A 15,414-nucleotide genomic window follows, 5' to 3' on the forward strand; every position below is an offset into this window, starting at 1 on the left:
GGGAAAGACGTCACAGGTGCACAGCAGAGTAACCGAGAAGTGCTTGTTAAGTAATACCTCCCACACTTTCCACATTCGCCTAAAATGAAACCCATACTGGAAATCTCCACTCACAACGTATGAGTGGGCGGGCAGGAGAAGTACAGTCATCTACGGCAGGGATTTCTAGAGAAGTTAGGCTTGGAAATATTACTGTTAAAGGAACATTGAGGAGATTACAAAGTTATGAACGCTGCACCAAGTAATAAGATGTCCTCTCCCTTGTAAAAGATCTTAATCAGTGCCGTCCAACATCTATGCAGTCTTGTATCAATTAATGAAAACACATCATATCTCAAGACTCAGTAGTGATCTCATGGACGGACTGAGGAGCAGAAGGGTGTCGGCTATCACATGAACCAAATAGCTTTTTTGGGTGTATTGCAGTATATTGTACAGTGTGAGGCTACTTCTGTCAGTAGGGTTGTCAAAAGCAGCAATACCCAAATACTGATTGTTTCAAAAGCTATAGCATCGAAACTAGATACTAATTTAAACACAGATCGATACTGAAAAATAGGACACACTTGGACCTTTCCTGATCAGTTGTAGAATTGCCTAATCCAGATCAGGACCAAATGGTAATGATAAAGAAATTACAATTATTTTAGTGTGATGTTAATACTGTATCGAAAAAATATAGTACGCTAAAATACCAATCAAAATACAAATATCGATCAAAGTATCAATATTGTCAGCTGCTGTATCGACATATTGCCAAGAGTATTTTTTTTAATTAAACTTCCTTATGCGAATCGTTTGACATGTTTACTGTTTTACTGATTAGAATGGGTGTATGGGTTTGGGCATGTTGTGGTTTATGAAAGAATTGCTGTTAAAATGTATTTAGTTATTTTTTTTTTAAATGTGATGGATCGCCGATTATCACATACAATAATTTATCAAGTATCGCCAAATCGTGATATCGTGAGCTGCGTATTGTGTATCGTACCAAATCACAAGGGACCCCGTTATTCCCAGGCCTAATGGAAAAACATTCCCTTTACATTTTGCATCGCTTTTTATGTGCCTCAAAACATTCAGAACTCCTGAACATCCTTCTTAATCTATTTTCTTAGATTTAGGGGTGAAAATGAAGTCATAACCCCTAATTACATTATTATGCACGTCAAATAGGCCGGCTGTCCATCAGGTGTCCTGTTTGACTATGTGTTAATGCTCCAGCATGTCTTGTCCTGTGACCATGAGGGGGGCGCTGGGGGGGTGTCAGAGCAGATGAGCAGAACTGAAAGAGGACTTTTCCATCTTTTGGGACGGGGGTACAAAGAAGAGCGTTGCAAAGCCTCCCTCTGCAGCTGTGAAGCCTACGTGAGCATCGGCAGGAACGCTCCAGCTCATCTCAAAAACCCCTCCCTTCCTCGTTCCAATACTCCTGTCTCCTTTTTCGCATTTCCACCTTGGAGAGAAAGACAAGCAGCCTCTCTCTTCTCAACCACATCTTGTTAACAAATGACCAAGACCTCAACAGTGGACTTGGCAGGCGTGAATGTCACCCGAGAGTACTGAAAGCGAAATGAAGGGACGGCTTAGATCCTCTTTCACACACTGGTTCAGATTCGGATCTAGCCTGGAATGACCTCAAAGACTTGTTAGTGTCTCAGTGTCACTGCGCATTTCTCCAGTCTGCGCTTGTGCTTGTGACTGGTGGGATCGGACTGCAGACGAACACATACTTTGCAGGCCAAGGTCAGAGAAGATGTAACCAGGAGGAGAGTACAATGACTTTTTTTTCTTTTTTTCAAAACCAGAAGCGCAGACCCAAGGACAAAGCAGGCTGATATGTGCATAGTTGTGCGTGTGTGAAAGTAAAAGGTGATGTCAGAGCGGTGTGAATCATAACAGAGAGATAGAGTGCACCGGGTGACCTTGTGATCTTCAGCAGGTGCATTTGTTGGCACAAAGTCTACACAAAGGGGAGGATAGAGGTGCAGCGCTGACCTCTAGTGGTTCAAAATATGAAGTGAAGTGTCTGAAACCTTCATTGGCTTTTTACAATTGCGAGCCACAAAGGGAGCAAACATTGATTTAATTTAAGCCATTCCATTTACTTTATTGTTTTATTTAATTTATTATTATAATTATTTTTGTTTAATTTACTTATTTCTATTCGGTTTTCCTATTTTTATTATAGTGCATGGTTTAATTTCAGTGTTAACTAACTTCACTGTGTTCCTAAGTATTATGCAAATTGTGTTTAAGTGTCATAGAGGTAATTATTATTATTTTTCCAGTGAAACTCATGGATGATATCGTGTCTCAGGGCTCTTTGGGTCAGTGTTATAAATCTCAGTCACCTGTGCTAATTACTTTGCCAGGTAGGTCCAATTACAAGAATAACTACATAAAAAGGACATTCCACATTATTAAGCAGACCACCATTTTCAAGCAATATAGGAAAGAAAAAGGATCTCTCTAGTGCCGAAAAGCATGAAATAATTGAATGACTTGGACAAGATCTGAAAACCTTAGATATTTCATGAAAACTTAAGCGTGATCATCGTACTATCAAGAGAAGAGTAGCTGATTCAGAGCACAAAATGATTTGTGCAGATAAAGGCACAATGAGGAAGGTTTCTGTCAGACAAATATATCAGATTAAGAGAGGACCTCTGTGTGCTGCCTGGTGGTCGAGTGGTTAAGGCTTTGACAGTGTACTGCATGTTCTGTCTCATCCCCAATTTGACACTGTCCTTTCCTGTCCAATAAAGCCTTTGGGCCAAAAAAATCTAGAAAAGGAAAATGGAAAGGACCTGTTTAAAGTATGTAGAGTTTCTGACTGATCATTTTCTTCCATGGTACAAAAAGAAGAACCACACTTTCTGTACAGAAATCATCTTCATGAATGAAAATGCTGTAAAGAATACCTCTGCATCATTGGCTGCGATGGGCATAAAAGAAGATATGTGGCCCCCATTCTCCCCTGACCCTATTGAGAAGCTTTGGAGCATCCTCAAGAGAAACAGCAGCTCTGGGAGGCTATTCTGACATCCTGCAAAGACGTTCAAGCAGAAACTCACAAGTTCCATGGATGCAAGAATTGTGAAGCTCCTATCAATATGTTAAAATGTAACTTACCTGTTAAGATGCTTTGATTGATTTAATTAAATATGACCTGCTAATGCTTCTAATTTAACAAATTACCATTTTCAGTTACAATAATACGCTGCATAACCATTTGAAACAGTGCATTTTAAGTTTTTATTAAAAAAAGAATAATAATTGCTCGTCTCCATGGAGATTTTGATGCTTTGCCTGCAATGATCCACAGTATAGCATTAAACATATCCATCTCCTTGGAACCAGGCAGTTGCATGTCATTTACAACACATGGTTATTTTCTTTACCCATAAAATACTTTAAAAAATGCAAGATTAAACAAGTTTAATGCCATACTGTGGAATAGTAGAAAAAGCTTCAGTTGTAGTCATCTGGACTCAGTTAGAAAAAATAGACGTTTCGACTCTCATCCAAGAGTCATTGTCAATAACAGAATTTAGATCGAGAACTCCGATATTAATACTGTTCTGTGGTAAGACCCGCCCATTGGGAGGAGCCTTCCTGAAGTAGAAAGAGTTGTTTGTTTCAACAGAAACTCCCCCCTTGTATCTACCGAGCTAGCCTATTCAGAATCTTAATGGGCTATTAGAATCCTCTTTGTCTTTGTGAGACCCTGGCTCAACCACCCTGAGTACCTGATTAACATCTGAATGTCCTGGTCCTGGTCCTCTACCTTTCCAGGGGTTCAGTATTCCATTATAGATACCAGGGAGATTGAATCTTAGCCCTCCATTCCTGTTTAAAGAAGGTCTTTCTTTTTTAACAAAAATAGCTTCCTTGACTCCTCTTTCAAACCATCTTTTCTCCCTGTGATGAAACTGTGCCAGGAGAAAATGACTAAAGCCAGTTATTAATACATTAGTGTACTTAATTACTCAATACAATATTGGCTATGAAAAATAATTATGATCAAATTGATTAATTTTAACTGAAAATGTAAAATTAATAGTTATCCTTACTAATTTATCTTTTACAGCTTCCAACTTTTCCTTCTTGCTAAAGTGACAAAACAAGTTATATTAAATTAAACAAATGGCATAAGCATTGCTTGATTAACAATTAACACTGATAAAACTAGACAGTGCAAAAATGTTATTCCCAGAGAATGAACAGAACGAGAAGTGAAGGTCCAAACCTCGCTATTGTGAAGAGACTTTGCCACTTTTATATAAAAATATATAGTATTATTCTATAACAGACGTAATCATAATATGTCTGGTTATTTTTCACAATCAATTTATTATAATTTATAACAAATAGTCTAATGATGCTTTTTAAATAAATTGAAATGTTTTAATGCTCTATTAAAAGTGAATTACAATATGAATGTTTGTTCTGATCAGAACATCACACACTGGACTCCTGCGTGAAACAATGCTGCGATGTGATTGGCTGATGGACCTTACGTGCATAAACCTTTACGTTCCTCTCATTGCACGTTAAGAAGTCAAAGTAAAACAGACACAACGAGTCACGATTGATCTCACACATGGTGATGTGAGAGAGAGAGACGCAAACTCGAACCCGCTCGTCTCTAAGTGAGGCTGCACAGGGGCCGCACACTTTTCACTCCAAAGTCTCACGTCAGAGGTTCTGGACGAGACGGCGCTCGTCCGGACCGGATCTCCGCCTCTTAGTGACCCGGGGCATAGACGCCCCTCCCCGGCCTCACCTGCAGCTAACACTCCCGGGCTGGTGTAAATGTGAAGCTTATTATCTTTCATTAGGCCCGAGCGCCACAAGCTGGCGAGAGGCCTATTAATCTCGTAAGGCCGTGCGAAGCACGGCTGCGAAAGTGCGCACGTAGTGCGCACGAAATCGAGCGCGAAGCGCTCGCCCACTTCCAAACACTCACTAACGCACTCCTCCACTCATGCACGCCCCGTGCATACTAATTAGTTGTAGGAAAATGGAACATTACCGTTGTAAACGGGCGAAGCCCGTGCAAAAGTTCGCACTAAACGAGCACTTTACATTGGGATCCCCATATAAAGCACTCATTTGCGCTAAGTAGCTCACGAATACGTTCCCCATCTCTTGCATGTTCCGTGCATATAAGCATGTAATGCAAAAATTGAACATTATTACTGTATAGAGGGCCAAAAACACAAAGTGGGCGGAGCCCACTCAAAATTATCGAAAGTACCCGTCAGTGACCAGGGACCCACACCATGAGGTAGGAAAGCGCGAGCGCTTTCCGAAAATGTATAGTTTATGATATTTGAAAAATGGGAAACATTGTTTTCGCATCGGAATATTATTCTTTCTTTCTTTCTTTCTTTCTTTCTTCTTCTTCTCGGGACCAACCCCCCTATTTTTCACCCAGTGAACATTGACGAAAAGTCACAAAAATTTGCACACCTCTAAAAATCGTGCCTCTCTACATTCTGGCTATTTCCCTTTTCTAAAATAAAAAAAATTGGCGCGTCAGCGCCACCAAATGTACCAAAAATGCATTGAGAGATGGGAAATGACCCAAAAAAAATCTGATCGTAGAATCATGAAATTTGGCGCAGAGGTAGATGGTGACAAGAGAAGTAAAAAATATTATTACGGCAACGCCGTCCCCCGAACCAAATGTCGGCCATATTGCTTCAAAAATGGCTAAACATGACTTCGGAGTCTTTCCAAACGTCGTACTTTTACGAACTCCTCCCAGGGCGTTGGCCCTAAAAAGCTGAAATTTGGTGAAAATGCTACTGAGGAGTGGGACATCAAAAGTTATCCAAATTACATTGATACCTCTCACGGTCTCTGTGCGGCGAAGCCGCAAACTGTAACTAAAATTTCAGAAATCTCCCATATTTAAAATTTCTGCCGTTTGCGCAGATAAAGTCCGAATTGCGTCAAATTAGAATCAGTTGTTAAACTCTTTGCCCTAAACCTACTTGAAGTGAAATAAATTCATTTGGCGCCACAGCGCCCCCTACAGATTTTATATGGAGGTTAAATGTTTAGTTTTGCGAAATTATATGAAATTTGACACACAACTCAATTTTAGCATCCCCATCAAAAAAGTCAATGAGACCCATGTCATAATTGTTATGGCGTTGCCGTAACGATGACCGAAACCTCCCATGTTATTCCAATGGGGCCAGAACATGTTTACACTTTAGACTTTCACAAACTCCTCCCAGGGCGTCAGCCCTATTAACCTGAAATTTGGTGAGACTCATCTTCAGGACCATCAAAAGTTATCCACATTTTCATTCAAAGAGTCACGGTGTCTGTGCGGCAAAGCCGCACATTTTGCCAAGAATTCAAAATAAAATTGCTTTTTGATGGTAAAACAAAGGGGAGAACATGTGACAGCGTCACAGATTCAGCAGTAGGCGTGATAAAAGGACAATTGGGGCGCGTTAGCGCCCCCTCCTCTTGCGGCGTGGCGGCGGTGTGGCGGCGGCGTGGCGAGGGCCGATCATTGCCGCTTGCGGCTATATTTCAGACATATTATTGTGCGCGGGGCAGAGCTCTCGTCGCCTCCAGCCTGAGCGAACTAACGTGACAGAATCGTGTTGTTTCAAACAGCAGCATTAACCGTCTCTTTGTAAGAGAAGTTCAATACCTGGAGAGTGTTGTTGAGTTTGCAGTTTTCTTTACATCGTCGTTTTTCGGCATCGGGGGGATATATTCCTCTGGACATGAGGACCACGCAGGGACCACGTTCTGTTGTGTTTATGTTTTGCTCTCGTTCTGCTCGCGCACAATGAAGTTGCCCAATCAGCGCAGGTCTGGTGTATTGGTTGCCAGATTGTCATTACAAATAAATGTGGTTTGTGCGTTTTATGCTACCGCTGTGTGCGCTGCCGCGCCAGCAGCGCTACTACACTAGTGGCGCACGCTGCGCTTGCACTTCGCATAAGACGGGTTGCCAGATTGGGGGCCCTATTAACGCCTCGGGGCCCTACGCGGCTGCTTAGTTCGCTTATAGGCTAGGCCGGCCCTGACTACAACTGAAGCTTTTTTTTACTATGGAATACGCCTGGACGAATGAGGGATTACACCGACATACTGTGGAATGTTGAAGGCAAAGCAATTACATCTCCATGGAGACAAGCAGGCGTAGGGCAGCACCCTATATAGTGCACCTTTAACTCATGACACATAGTTTGCAATGGTAATCAGGCTAAGCACTGTCCATTAAAAGACTGCTTAGATCTATGGATGTGCGTGCAATCAGAATGTGAGCACATTTAATTATTCATTCATAGAAACTAAATGTAAATGATTTCTGTAGTGGAAACAGAGTCTGTACCAGGTACACAAAGTCAATTTGATTTGTTAAACATTCTAAAACGTGTGACTTGAGTTCTTTTGCAATTTGTGCAAAAATAAATCTGCCAGGTTTATGTTTTCAGAAATGTGCCATGGTTAAAAAATATATATTAAAAAAATAGAAGAAACTAAATAAATACACCATACAGATAAGAGTAGAAATGGAAACTTTCACATTTTTGCATTATAAAATCTGATTTATTTATGAGGCAATAATAAAAAATATGTAGTATTTACAATGATTTCTATAGTAAAACGTACGATAAAAATCAATATGGCACAACAAACTGATTAAAATGCTGGATGTACAAACTTGAGGCTTAAAAATAAAATTGGAGAAGTGGAAAGCATCACATATCCCTGAGCAAACCGCAATTTAGAAATCATGTGCTGGGTTAAATCCTCAAATGTTAAAAAAGTGTATTCAAAAAGTTATAGTAAAACTGGTATGTCATTTTGGACCTGCTCGCGGACAGGTGCTTGATCGAGGCCATCCCTGAAGTAGAGACGCGTGTTCAGCTTAGCGGGCGCGGTGACGTACCACATGACGACGCCGCTGGGATTCACGGACACCACGAACTCGGTGGAGTCCTTCAGCTCGAGCGACTTGAACGTGTAGACGTCAATGACCTGCGGGACGAGACCCGGTCAACGTACAGCGCAATAAATCGTATTTCTGTTGAAGCGGACGAACCTTGTAACTTCCCGTGGTGTAATTGAGTTTGGCGAGTGACGTCTTGTAGCGATACGGCATGTCGGCGCGGCGACTGAAGAACAACAATGCGCTGGTGTTTTTCGAGAGGGGTCGTTGGAAGATTTGGATGCCACTCTTTTCCTAGTTCACAAGACACTCAATGTTAATAGTTAATGATAGATATGGAGCAGCAATAGTGTGCAACGTGCCAGGTTCTGGCAGAAGAGGTTTTATGACTCTGACAAAGCAGGAATTACATCAAAAAGACACAGGAATCAATTAAATTTGGGGTTTTTGTTGTCCAAAAGCTGCGTTACTGGGTCCACTTTTGTCAAATCTGATCATCTAAACTATCCATCCATTTTCTACCGCTTGTTCCCTTTTGGGGTCGCGGGTGACTGGAGCCTATCCCAGTGACTTTGGGCCTTAGGCATCTAAACTACTAATCAGATAATCGATTAGCAAAATAATTGTTAGTTGCAGCCCTAAATGAAAGCTTTACACACCTTGAGAATGCGTCGCCCCTGAATGCCCAGCGGGTCCTGGTTGATGCTGATGATCATTTTGTTCTGCAGGATGACACGGGCGCCGCTGCTGAGGGTGCGCAGGTCATTGGACATAAACAGAGGAGCGGCCATTATAGCCCACAAAGCCATCTGAGAGCGAGACTGCTCCATGCTGAGGCCAAAGTCTCCAATAATCAACTGTGAAGGACAATTTCAGAGCGTTAGGAAACATGCATACGCCTCAAAATGGATCAGACATTATATACACAAGGATCGATGCTTAAGAACATTTCGGACCATATCGGGGTCATTCCATTTTCCCGGTTCGGCGAAAGGTATTAAAACGTCCTGGTTTTCGAAGAACCAGTCCACAATTGACATCACGCTGTCCCAAGAGTCCTGGATGTCACCGTAGTTACGCCACAAGTTGCAGAGCTCGCCCAGCTGCGTGTAGTTCACCTGAAATGAGTTTTAAAAAGGTCAATAAGCTACATGGAGACAGACGGGATGTCAAGATCATTTCACTGACAATTGTAAGTTCACTGACAATTGTAAAAAACAAAACAAAAAATTATAATAGTGACTTTTTGTAGCAGGAAAAACAAGTCATGTCAATTCAATCTATACTCCAAAAGTTGTAAATGTAAACTCTTTTTAATCTGGCCAGTTATGTCAGATTATTTAACTCTCATTAACATTTTTACTTCATTTTATTTTATATGCTGATGACGTATTTGAAGAATTGATACAAATTGGACAACGGCAATGACGGAAGATTAAAGATTTCCACATGGTTTGGTTTACAATGTCAATACCGTAATAATAATCGTAACAACTGAAATGCAAATCGCTAGTAGCAAATGTGGGGAATATTTTAAAAACAACAGACCTTGGGGGGCAGACCACCTTGATAAGCTGGCCAACTGCAGGAGTAAGCGATGGGGCGACCGGTTGCATTTAGTGCTTTTGTCATGAGGGGATAACCTACATGAACGAGAGAGGAGACGTCAGAAAACCCAACTCAAACGCGCCCTGACAGTAATGCGCACATAAATAGTCCTTACCCTGCGCCTGCACTGTAGCGTTGGAGTAGCAGCCATCAAACTTGAACATGTCGACCTCCCATTCGGCAAACGTGTTGGCGTCTAGTTCGATTTTGTCCAGTGTCGTGCCGGGATATCCTCCGCAGGTGTGAGTGCCCATGTCGCCGTAGATCCCCAGCTTGAGGCCTCTGATGTGCAAATAGTCGGCCAACTTTTTGATACCCCCTGGAAACCTGAACAAGTGGAGGTTGTGAAGATTATATATATTTGCACAAAAAGTACTTTGAAATCCAACATGTCCAGCGTGTTTTGTGCAGCTCTACTATGAGGACCAAAGGGGAATTGTTGGTCTGCATTCATTGTTAGACTTAAGCACGTCCTGACAATTTGCTGCATGTCCTCCCTCCTCTCTCAGCTCCCATTTCACTCTGTCCTTTCCTGTCTGATAAAGTCCACACACAACAAAATCATTGAGAAAAAAAAATAGACTTTACACTTTGCACTCAGCGCCTGAAAACGTTCTTCATTGTACAATAAATAAAGTTCACCTGACAAAAGTTAAGCAGATGTCGATAATAAAGTTACATTTTAATAAAGAGTATATCATTTATAGTGAAACATGCTACAAAACGAGCAGATTCATAATAAAAATGTAATGTTTCAGCACTTTTGGGATTAGTTTTTCAAGACATTTCACAATTGTCTGGTCTCAGCTAATACATTTAAAGACATGTTTTAACACATTTCAGTTGGGATTGACATAATATTGTCTGAATAATGTTATTGGGGTACTCTAAAAAATATATTGAGATAGATGCGGTAGTCGTTTTTGTCAATATTACACACAATGCAATATGTATTTCCCAGAGTATATTTAATGGGTTTCTTTGACAACTTTTGACTCAAGATAAACGAACATAAAACTGCATTTCTGGCCGTTCATTTACGTCCCTGCTGATTCTGCACGTGAACCTGAACCAAACATTATAGATTCTAGTTTATTGCTGTCACGCTGAACTTTTATAACTTAAGAGCTTGACGAGTGAACTAAATAAGCCCATTTCGTCTTGAACAATATGGTGTTGTACCTTTTGGGATCCGCCTGAAGTCGTCCATCTTTGTCTCGCTGCTTCGACGACCAGCAATCATCAATGTTGACATAAACGTATCCCAGTTCCCTCCAGCCGTCCTCAGAGAGTCTGTCGGCCATGTCCATGAAGAGTTTCTCACTAAAAACACAAAACGATCACAGAATATAATTTGACAATAATTTAAACGACAGGTAGGAAAGGACAGTGTTAAATTAAATCCCATCAACAAAACTGCACATTTAGGGTTAACCCACATTTGAAAAGTCGTCTTACCTGATACAGTTTTTAGGATCGTTTTCGCAGTCAATGTCGCAGCGGTATCGTTCCCATGCCAACCAGCCCATGGGTGGAGTCGACATCAGGCCATTGTCAAGAGCTGATGCACACAGGGCCAACGCCAAAATGATCACGGGTTGATTCATTCCTAAACAAATAAACAGAGAGGTATATTCTATTAAGGTGTGTATGAAATTAATACAACTAAAGTGTTGAGTGCTCTGAATAATTTCCCTTTGTGAGTAAATCAGTAAATATGCACTGTGGCAAAGCAAAGGGGGATTTCTGTTCTTCTCCATCTTCCCTTTAAAAACAGACAATGTAATAACTGCACATGCCAATTCAGCTATTGTTCTTAAATTGTCACCCATAGGTCAAACAGCTGACATGTCTACAACTTGCTGGGTGACTTCTGCCTAGTTCTCCAAAAACGTCACATGACTGCACACAGAACAGCTTACACATCACAGAAAAGTGTTTTAAGTAGTTGTATCTAAAATGTAGCTTAAAAAGGTGCAATTGTTGTGCATTAGTGGACATATAGAAAAATGACTTTTGCCTAATATTCTAATAATGGGTAGATAAAAAAAAATAAAACCAGTAACTATTAAAAAAAATAGCCTAGACTGTGGGTAGACTTCTAGACTCAGAAGACAGAAATAAACAGAAATAAACAGATAAATGAGTCCATACTCACTATAAACGCGCAAAGGACATTCGCTGCAGTGAAAGTGTCCAAAACCTTCTCATCAGACGGCGGACAGACCATGAACCATGCCGTGAACAGGAAATAAACTCTTCCACTCCATGCGATGTTTATAGAAGCAGCGGTCATATGACGCAACGTCACTGTCAGCTGACCACGAAGCCGGAAATGTCAAACTTGTTTATTGTCTAAAACAGTGCTGAGTTACTTTAGAAACCAGTATATAAAGTAAGTACCTTTATTAAACCTTTACAATACGCATGCATATGCTACATATAAAATAATTATATAATTTAAGCCTATAAGTCAAGCCATGACTGCAGCCTTATAATATTAGTTTGGTATCAAGTATAAATTGACAGACTATTTTTTTCAGTTATGTTTATTTGGTCCTACATATTTCCGGAATTTTAGGCACAGACACGACAGATTAACATCTAGATATGAGTGAATGAAAATTATAACTTATTATATTTTACTTTTGGCCCAGTGTCTGACAATGCAATTTATGATCAACCTGTAATCAACCATTATAATAGATCCATGTAATCAACACGTTTAGTCCTCTGAACAGGAAAGGGTGGAGCTTAGAGCGGAAGTCAAGGGACCAGGTGCAGTGAGGGACAATGGAGACGCCAATAGGTATGTAATTTTAAAAACACTGCATAAATGGGCCTAAATGTTGATATATTTGACTTGTGGTTAAACTGCCACTGGCTACAGCCAGTATTGTTTGGTGTTAGTCCTTAACAACATGCATGTGTTGAAACATGCTGTAAACATGTTACAAGAGGCTGTTTTGGCTTTACATTTAAATTAGTGTGAAGCAGATATAATGCATTAATTCAGCATTAGTTTCATCAGATGTTTGTGATTCAGACCATGATTTTAGTTTTTTCTGTTTTTAGTTGTTCTTCCAAGTTTCACATTTCATCGTGGAGTCATTCACCACTTTCATTTTCTCTTAAAGTGACAGCAGAATGTGTTGAAACATGCAAACGGCACTCCGCATATTGTCATATCCATTACTCCATTTCATGTTAAAAAACATGTTATTGCTGTGCATGAATGGCATTGTATAATTTACAAGCTTCAAAAATAGTCTCGTTCACTCACTTTTCTCTCAAATGTCTCCTCTAGGTGTCTCTGGTTTGCTGGGGGCCATTCTTAAAGGCACAGCTACAGGGTTTGCCTTTGCAGAAGCCTCCTCATTTGCCCTGAAGCCAGTCCTAAGTGAAGACCCCACACTGCTCCCGATTGCAGTTCAGGCCGCCAGTCGAGCTGGATCCACTGGAGTTGGGGTGATTACCTCCTGCCTTGTATGCACCTCGATGCTCATCTCTCTGGGGAGTGGCTTTCTACTTGCTGCCATGGTGACGAAGCTACCAAAACATACTGGATCTGAAATACCGTGGCTTACAGCACTGGCAACATCCATGTCTTTAATATTAGGAGCTGCCATTACAGGGATATCATGGGGTTTACTCCCACTGGGGGTGTACCTCATTGCTCAATTGATTTTAGTAGCTGCGGTTTTCTTCTACTCTAATATAAATCAACTGACACAGGCATTGTCGATAATCTTTGTCACCCTCTATGTTAGTATCTATTATGGAAGAATGGGCGTCATACTTGGACTTCTTCTTTCCATAATAACCATAATTTCCCTTTACGCTCTTCGGAAAACCCTGACCGAAAGAATGACTCCAAAACCCAAATGCGTGACTGAATGCAAGTTACTGGAGAGAGTATTTTTTTATTCAGTAGTTGTGGGGATACTTGGGTTTGGTGTGGGGTTAGGTGCAGGCGCACAGGACGACGGTTCCGAAACGGAAATGGTAATTATGTTAGAGTCTGTCCTTTGGGTTTCCTTTCTGTCGTCAGGTATATTAGGAGCAGGCCTGGGGACGGTGGCTATGGTTGATGTGGGGACAGAGATGGCTGGAAAAATAGCAATTGGGACTTCAGTTTTGTCAGCATTTGCACTGAGAGTCATCCTGAACAATGTGCCAAGTTTAGGGGCCAGAAGCAGCACTGGGGGGATATTGGGAGTCACTGCAGTTGCAGCGGTATCACTTTCGGCTGCAAGCGTCGGGGCCAAAGAAGTGTATAATTCAAGACTCTCATTTTTAATAACTATTGCGTCAGTCGCTGTCGGAGTAATTGCAGCTACTCAAGTAATACATTCTCCTTTTATGGGGCTGTCGCAACTCACTACAGTCATCCTCGTTGCAATGGGGTCCTATGTCCTAGGAGCACCAAAAAGCCCTTTCAACACCAGAATGAAACTCCGCCAGGGGCTTCTCACGGGGCCGGAGCTACTTCGAGAGATCGGCATGGAAACGGTCACCGCAGCAGCAGCGCCCATCGGAGCCGGGGTGCTGGGAGTGGCAGCGTTGGGCACAGCCGCTCTGGGGAAGCTGGGGACCGCGGGAGTGCTGCTGGCCTTAGCGCTGGCGTTGGGAGGCACTCTGTCTGGTATGTTAGGGAGATCTCTACCCGCTCCTGCTGAAAGTGAAGGCGGGCATTGACTGCGTCTCACAAATATAAGTATGATGAGTAAACAGACGAAATGTAACTGTTGCGATGATTAAAATTGTAATTGCATGTGTCTGTTCTTACGTTCGCTAAAAGCTTGGTGAGTGAGTTCAGGTTTCAAAAGAAGATTATAGTATTATTTTAAAAAAGGAATGTGGTCAGTAGTAAACTTTCCATCCTGAAGTATGTATTAGAGAATTTTGGCTATCAACATCATTAAAATGTGAAATTCTAATAGTAGTACTGTAATATAGGGCTGCGACTAACTATTGTTTGGGTAATCGATAAATGTTGTGATTATTCTTTTGGTTATTTGATTAGTGGTATAGTTTGCAAAAGGCCCGTTAATGAGAAATATTAAAGGATTTGACCGTAATGAAGATAAAGAGATGTTACGTGACAACATTGTCCTTACACAATAATGTTTTCATTTCACTGCTTTTAATGAAAACATTATTGTGTGAGGAAGCAGTAATTTCACACGCATCATGTGTTATTTTGGAGTAATTGCTGCTCTTGTTGAGTCATAAAACCTCTTCTCTGCGCATGGAATGTTTTGGAGTTTGTGTATATTGTGTAATGAATATTTGATTACCTAGTTGATTATTTCAATAGTCAATTAGTTGTGATTTTTGATTAACTTGTTTCAGCTCTACTGTAAAATATACTTTTGTAAACACTGACAGATTATTTGTACCTGAGTTAGTACTTCTCTATTTCACTGTCGCCCGGAAACTGCTGTTGTGATTTTGAATTTGTCCTAAAGCTTTAACTTCATGGACCCATGTATTGGAGATCTAATGCTTTAAAAAAATATTTTATTTTTATAAAAGATTTTGATTACCTTTTTTTCTATTGTTTTAGCTAGCCTATGGTGTGTTTTATTTGATTGCTTTGTCATTTTCCCTTGAGGAAAATAATGTTTTGTTTTGATTTTTTTCCAATATTGAATTTGTTTGCATTAGCTCTTTACGTTTAAGTCTTGTTTTAATGATCATGTCTAATATGTTCATGTAAACTCCAAACAATAATGTATGATTTTTCTGGAATATGTAAACACCATATTGTCTTTAATTGCTGTACTAAGCTTTGCTCAATAAAATGAGTTTTATTTTGCATAAGTGGCTTTTAAGAGTGGTAATTGGCCTTCCTCTCATCTCATGAGTCT

General features: G+C 40.7%; 2 protein-coding genes across 2 annotated transcripts; one reads left to right on the forward strand and one right to left on the reverse strand.

The window, feature by feature from the left end:
* Positions 1-7,568: 7,568 nt before the first annotated feature.
* LOC140356414 (alpha-N-acetylgalactosaminidase-like) lies at positions 7,569-11,790 on the reverse strand. Its single transcript, XM_072441322.1, has 9 exons — positions 11,700-11,790; positions 11,000-11,150; positions 10,724-10,864; positions 9,657-9,868; positions 9,482-9,576; positions 8,890-9,051; positions 8,593-8,790; positions 8,087-8,227; positions 7,569-8,022 (listed from the first exon to the last, which is right to left on the reverse strand). Exons 2-9 carry the CDS (start codon positions 11,146-11,148, stop codon positions 7,825-7,827), a joined length of 1,296 nt encoding a protein of 431 aa, XP_072297423.1. The 5' UTR covers positions 11,149-11,150; positions 11,700-11,790; the 3' UTR covers positions 7,569-7,824.
* A 96-nt stretch (positions 11,791-11,886) lies between these two features.
* LOC140356424 (uncharacterized) lies at positions 11,887-15,076 on the forward strand. The gene is made up of 3 exons (XM_072441331.1): positions 11,887-11,936; positions 12,283-12,350; positions 12,849-15,076. Exons 2-3 carry the CDS (start codon positions 12,335-12,337, stop codon positions 14,237-14,239), a joined length of 1,407 nt encoding a protein of 468 aa, XP_072297432.1. The 5' UTR covers positions 11,887-11,936; positions 12,283-12,334; the 3' UTR covers positions 14,240-15,076.
* The last annotated feature ends 338 nt before the right edge of the window (positions 15,077-15,414 follow it).

This window comes from Eucyclogobius newberryi, unplaced genomic scaffold, assembly GCF_026437365.1.
Source record: "Eucyclogobius newberryi isolate DKJ021-1_F unplaced genomic scaffold, fEucNew1.0.hap1 SCAF_1, whole genome shotgun sequence".
Taxonomy (NCBI): domain Eukaryota; kingdom Metazoa; phylum Chordata; class Actinopteri; order Gobiiformes; family Gobiidae; genus Eucyclogobius; species Eucyclogobius newberryi.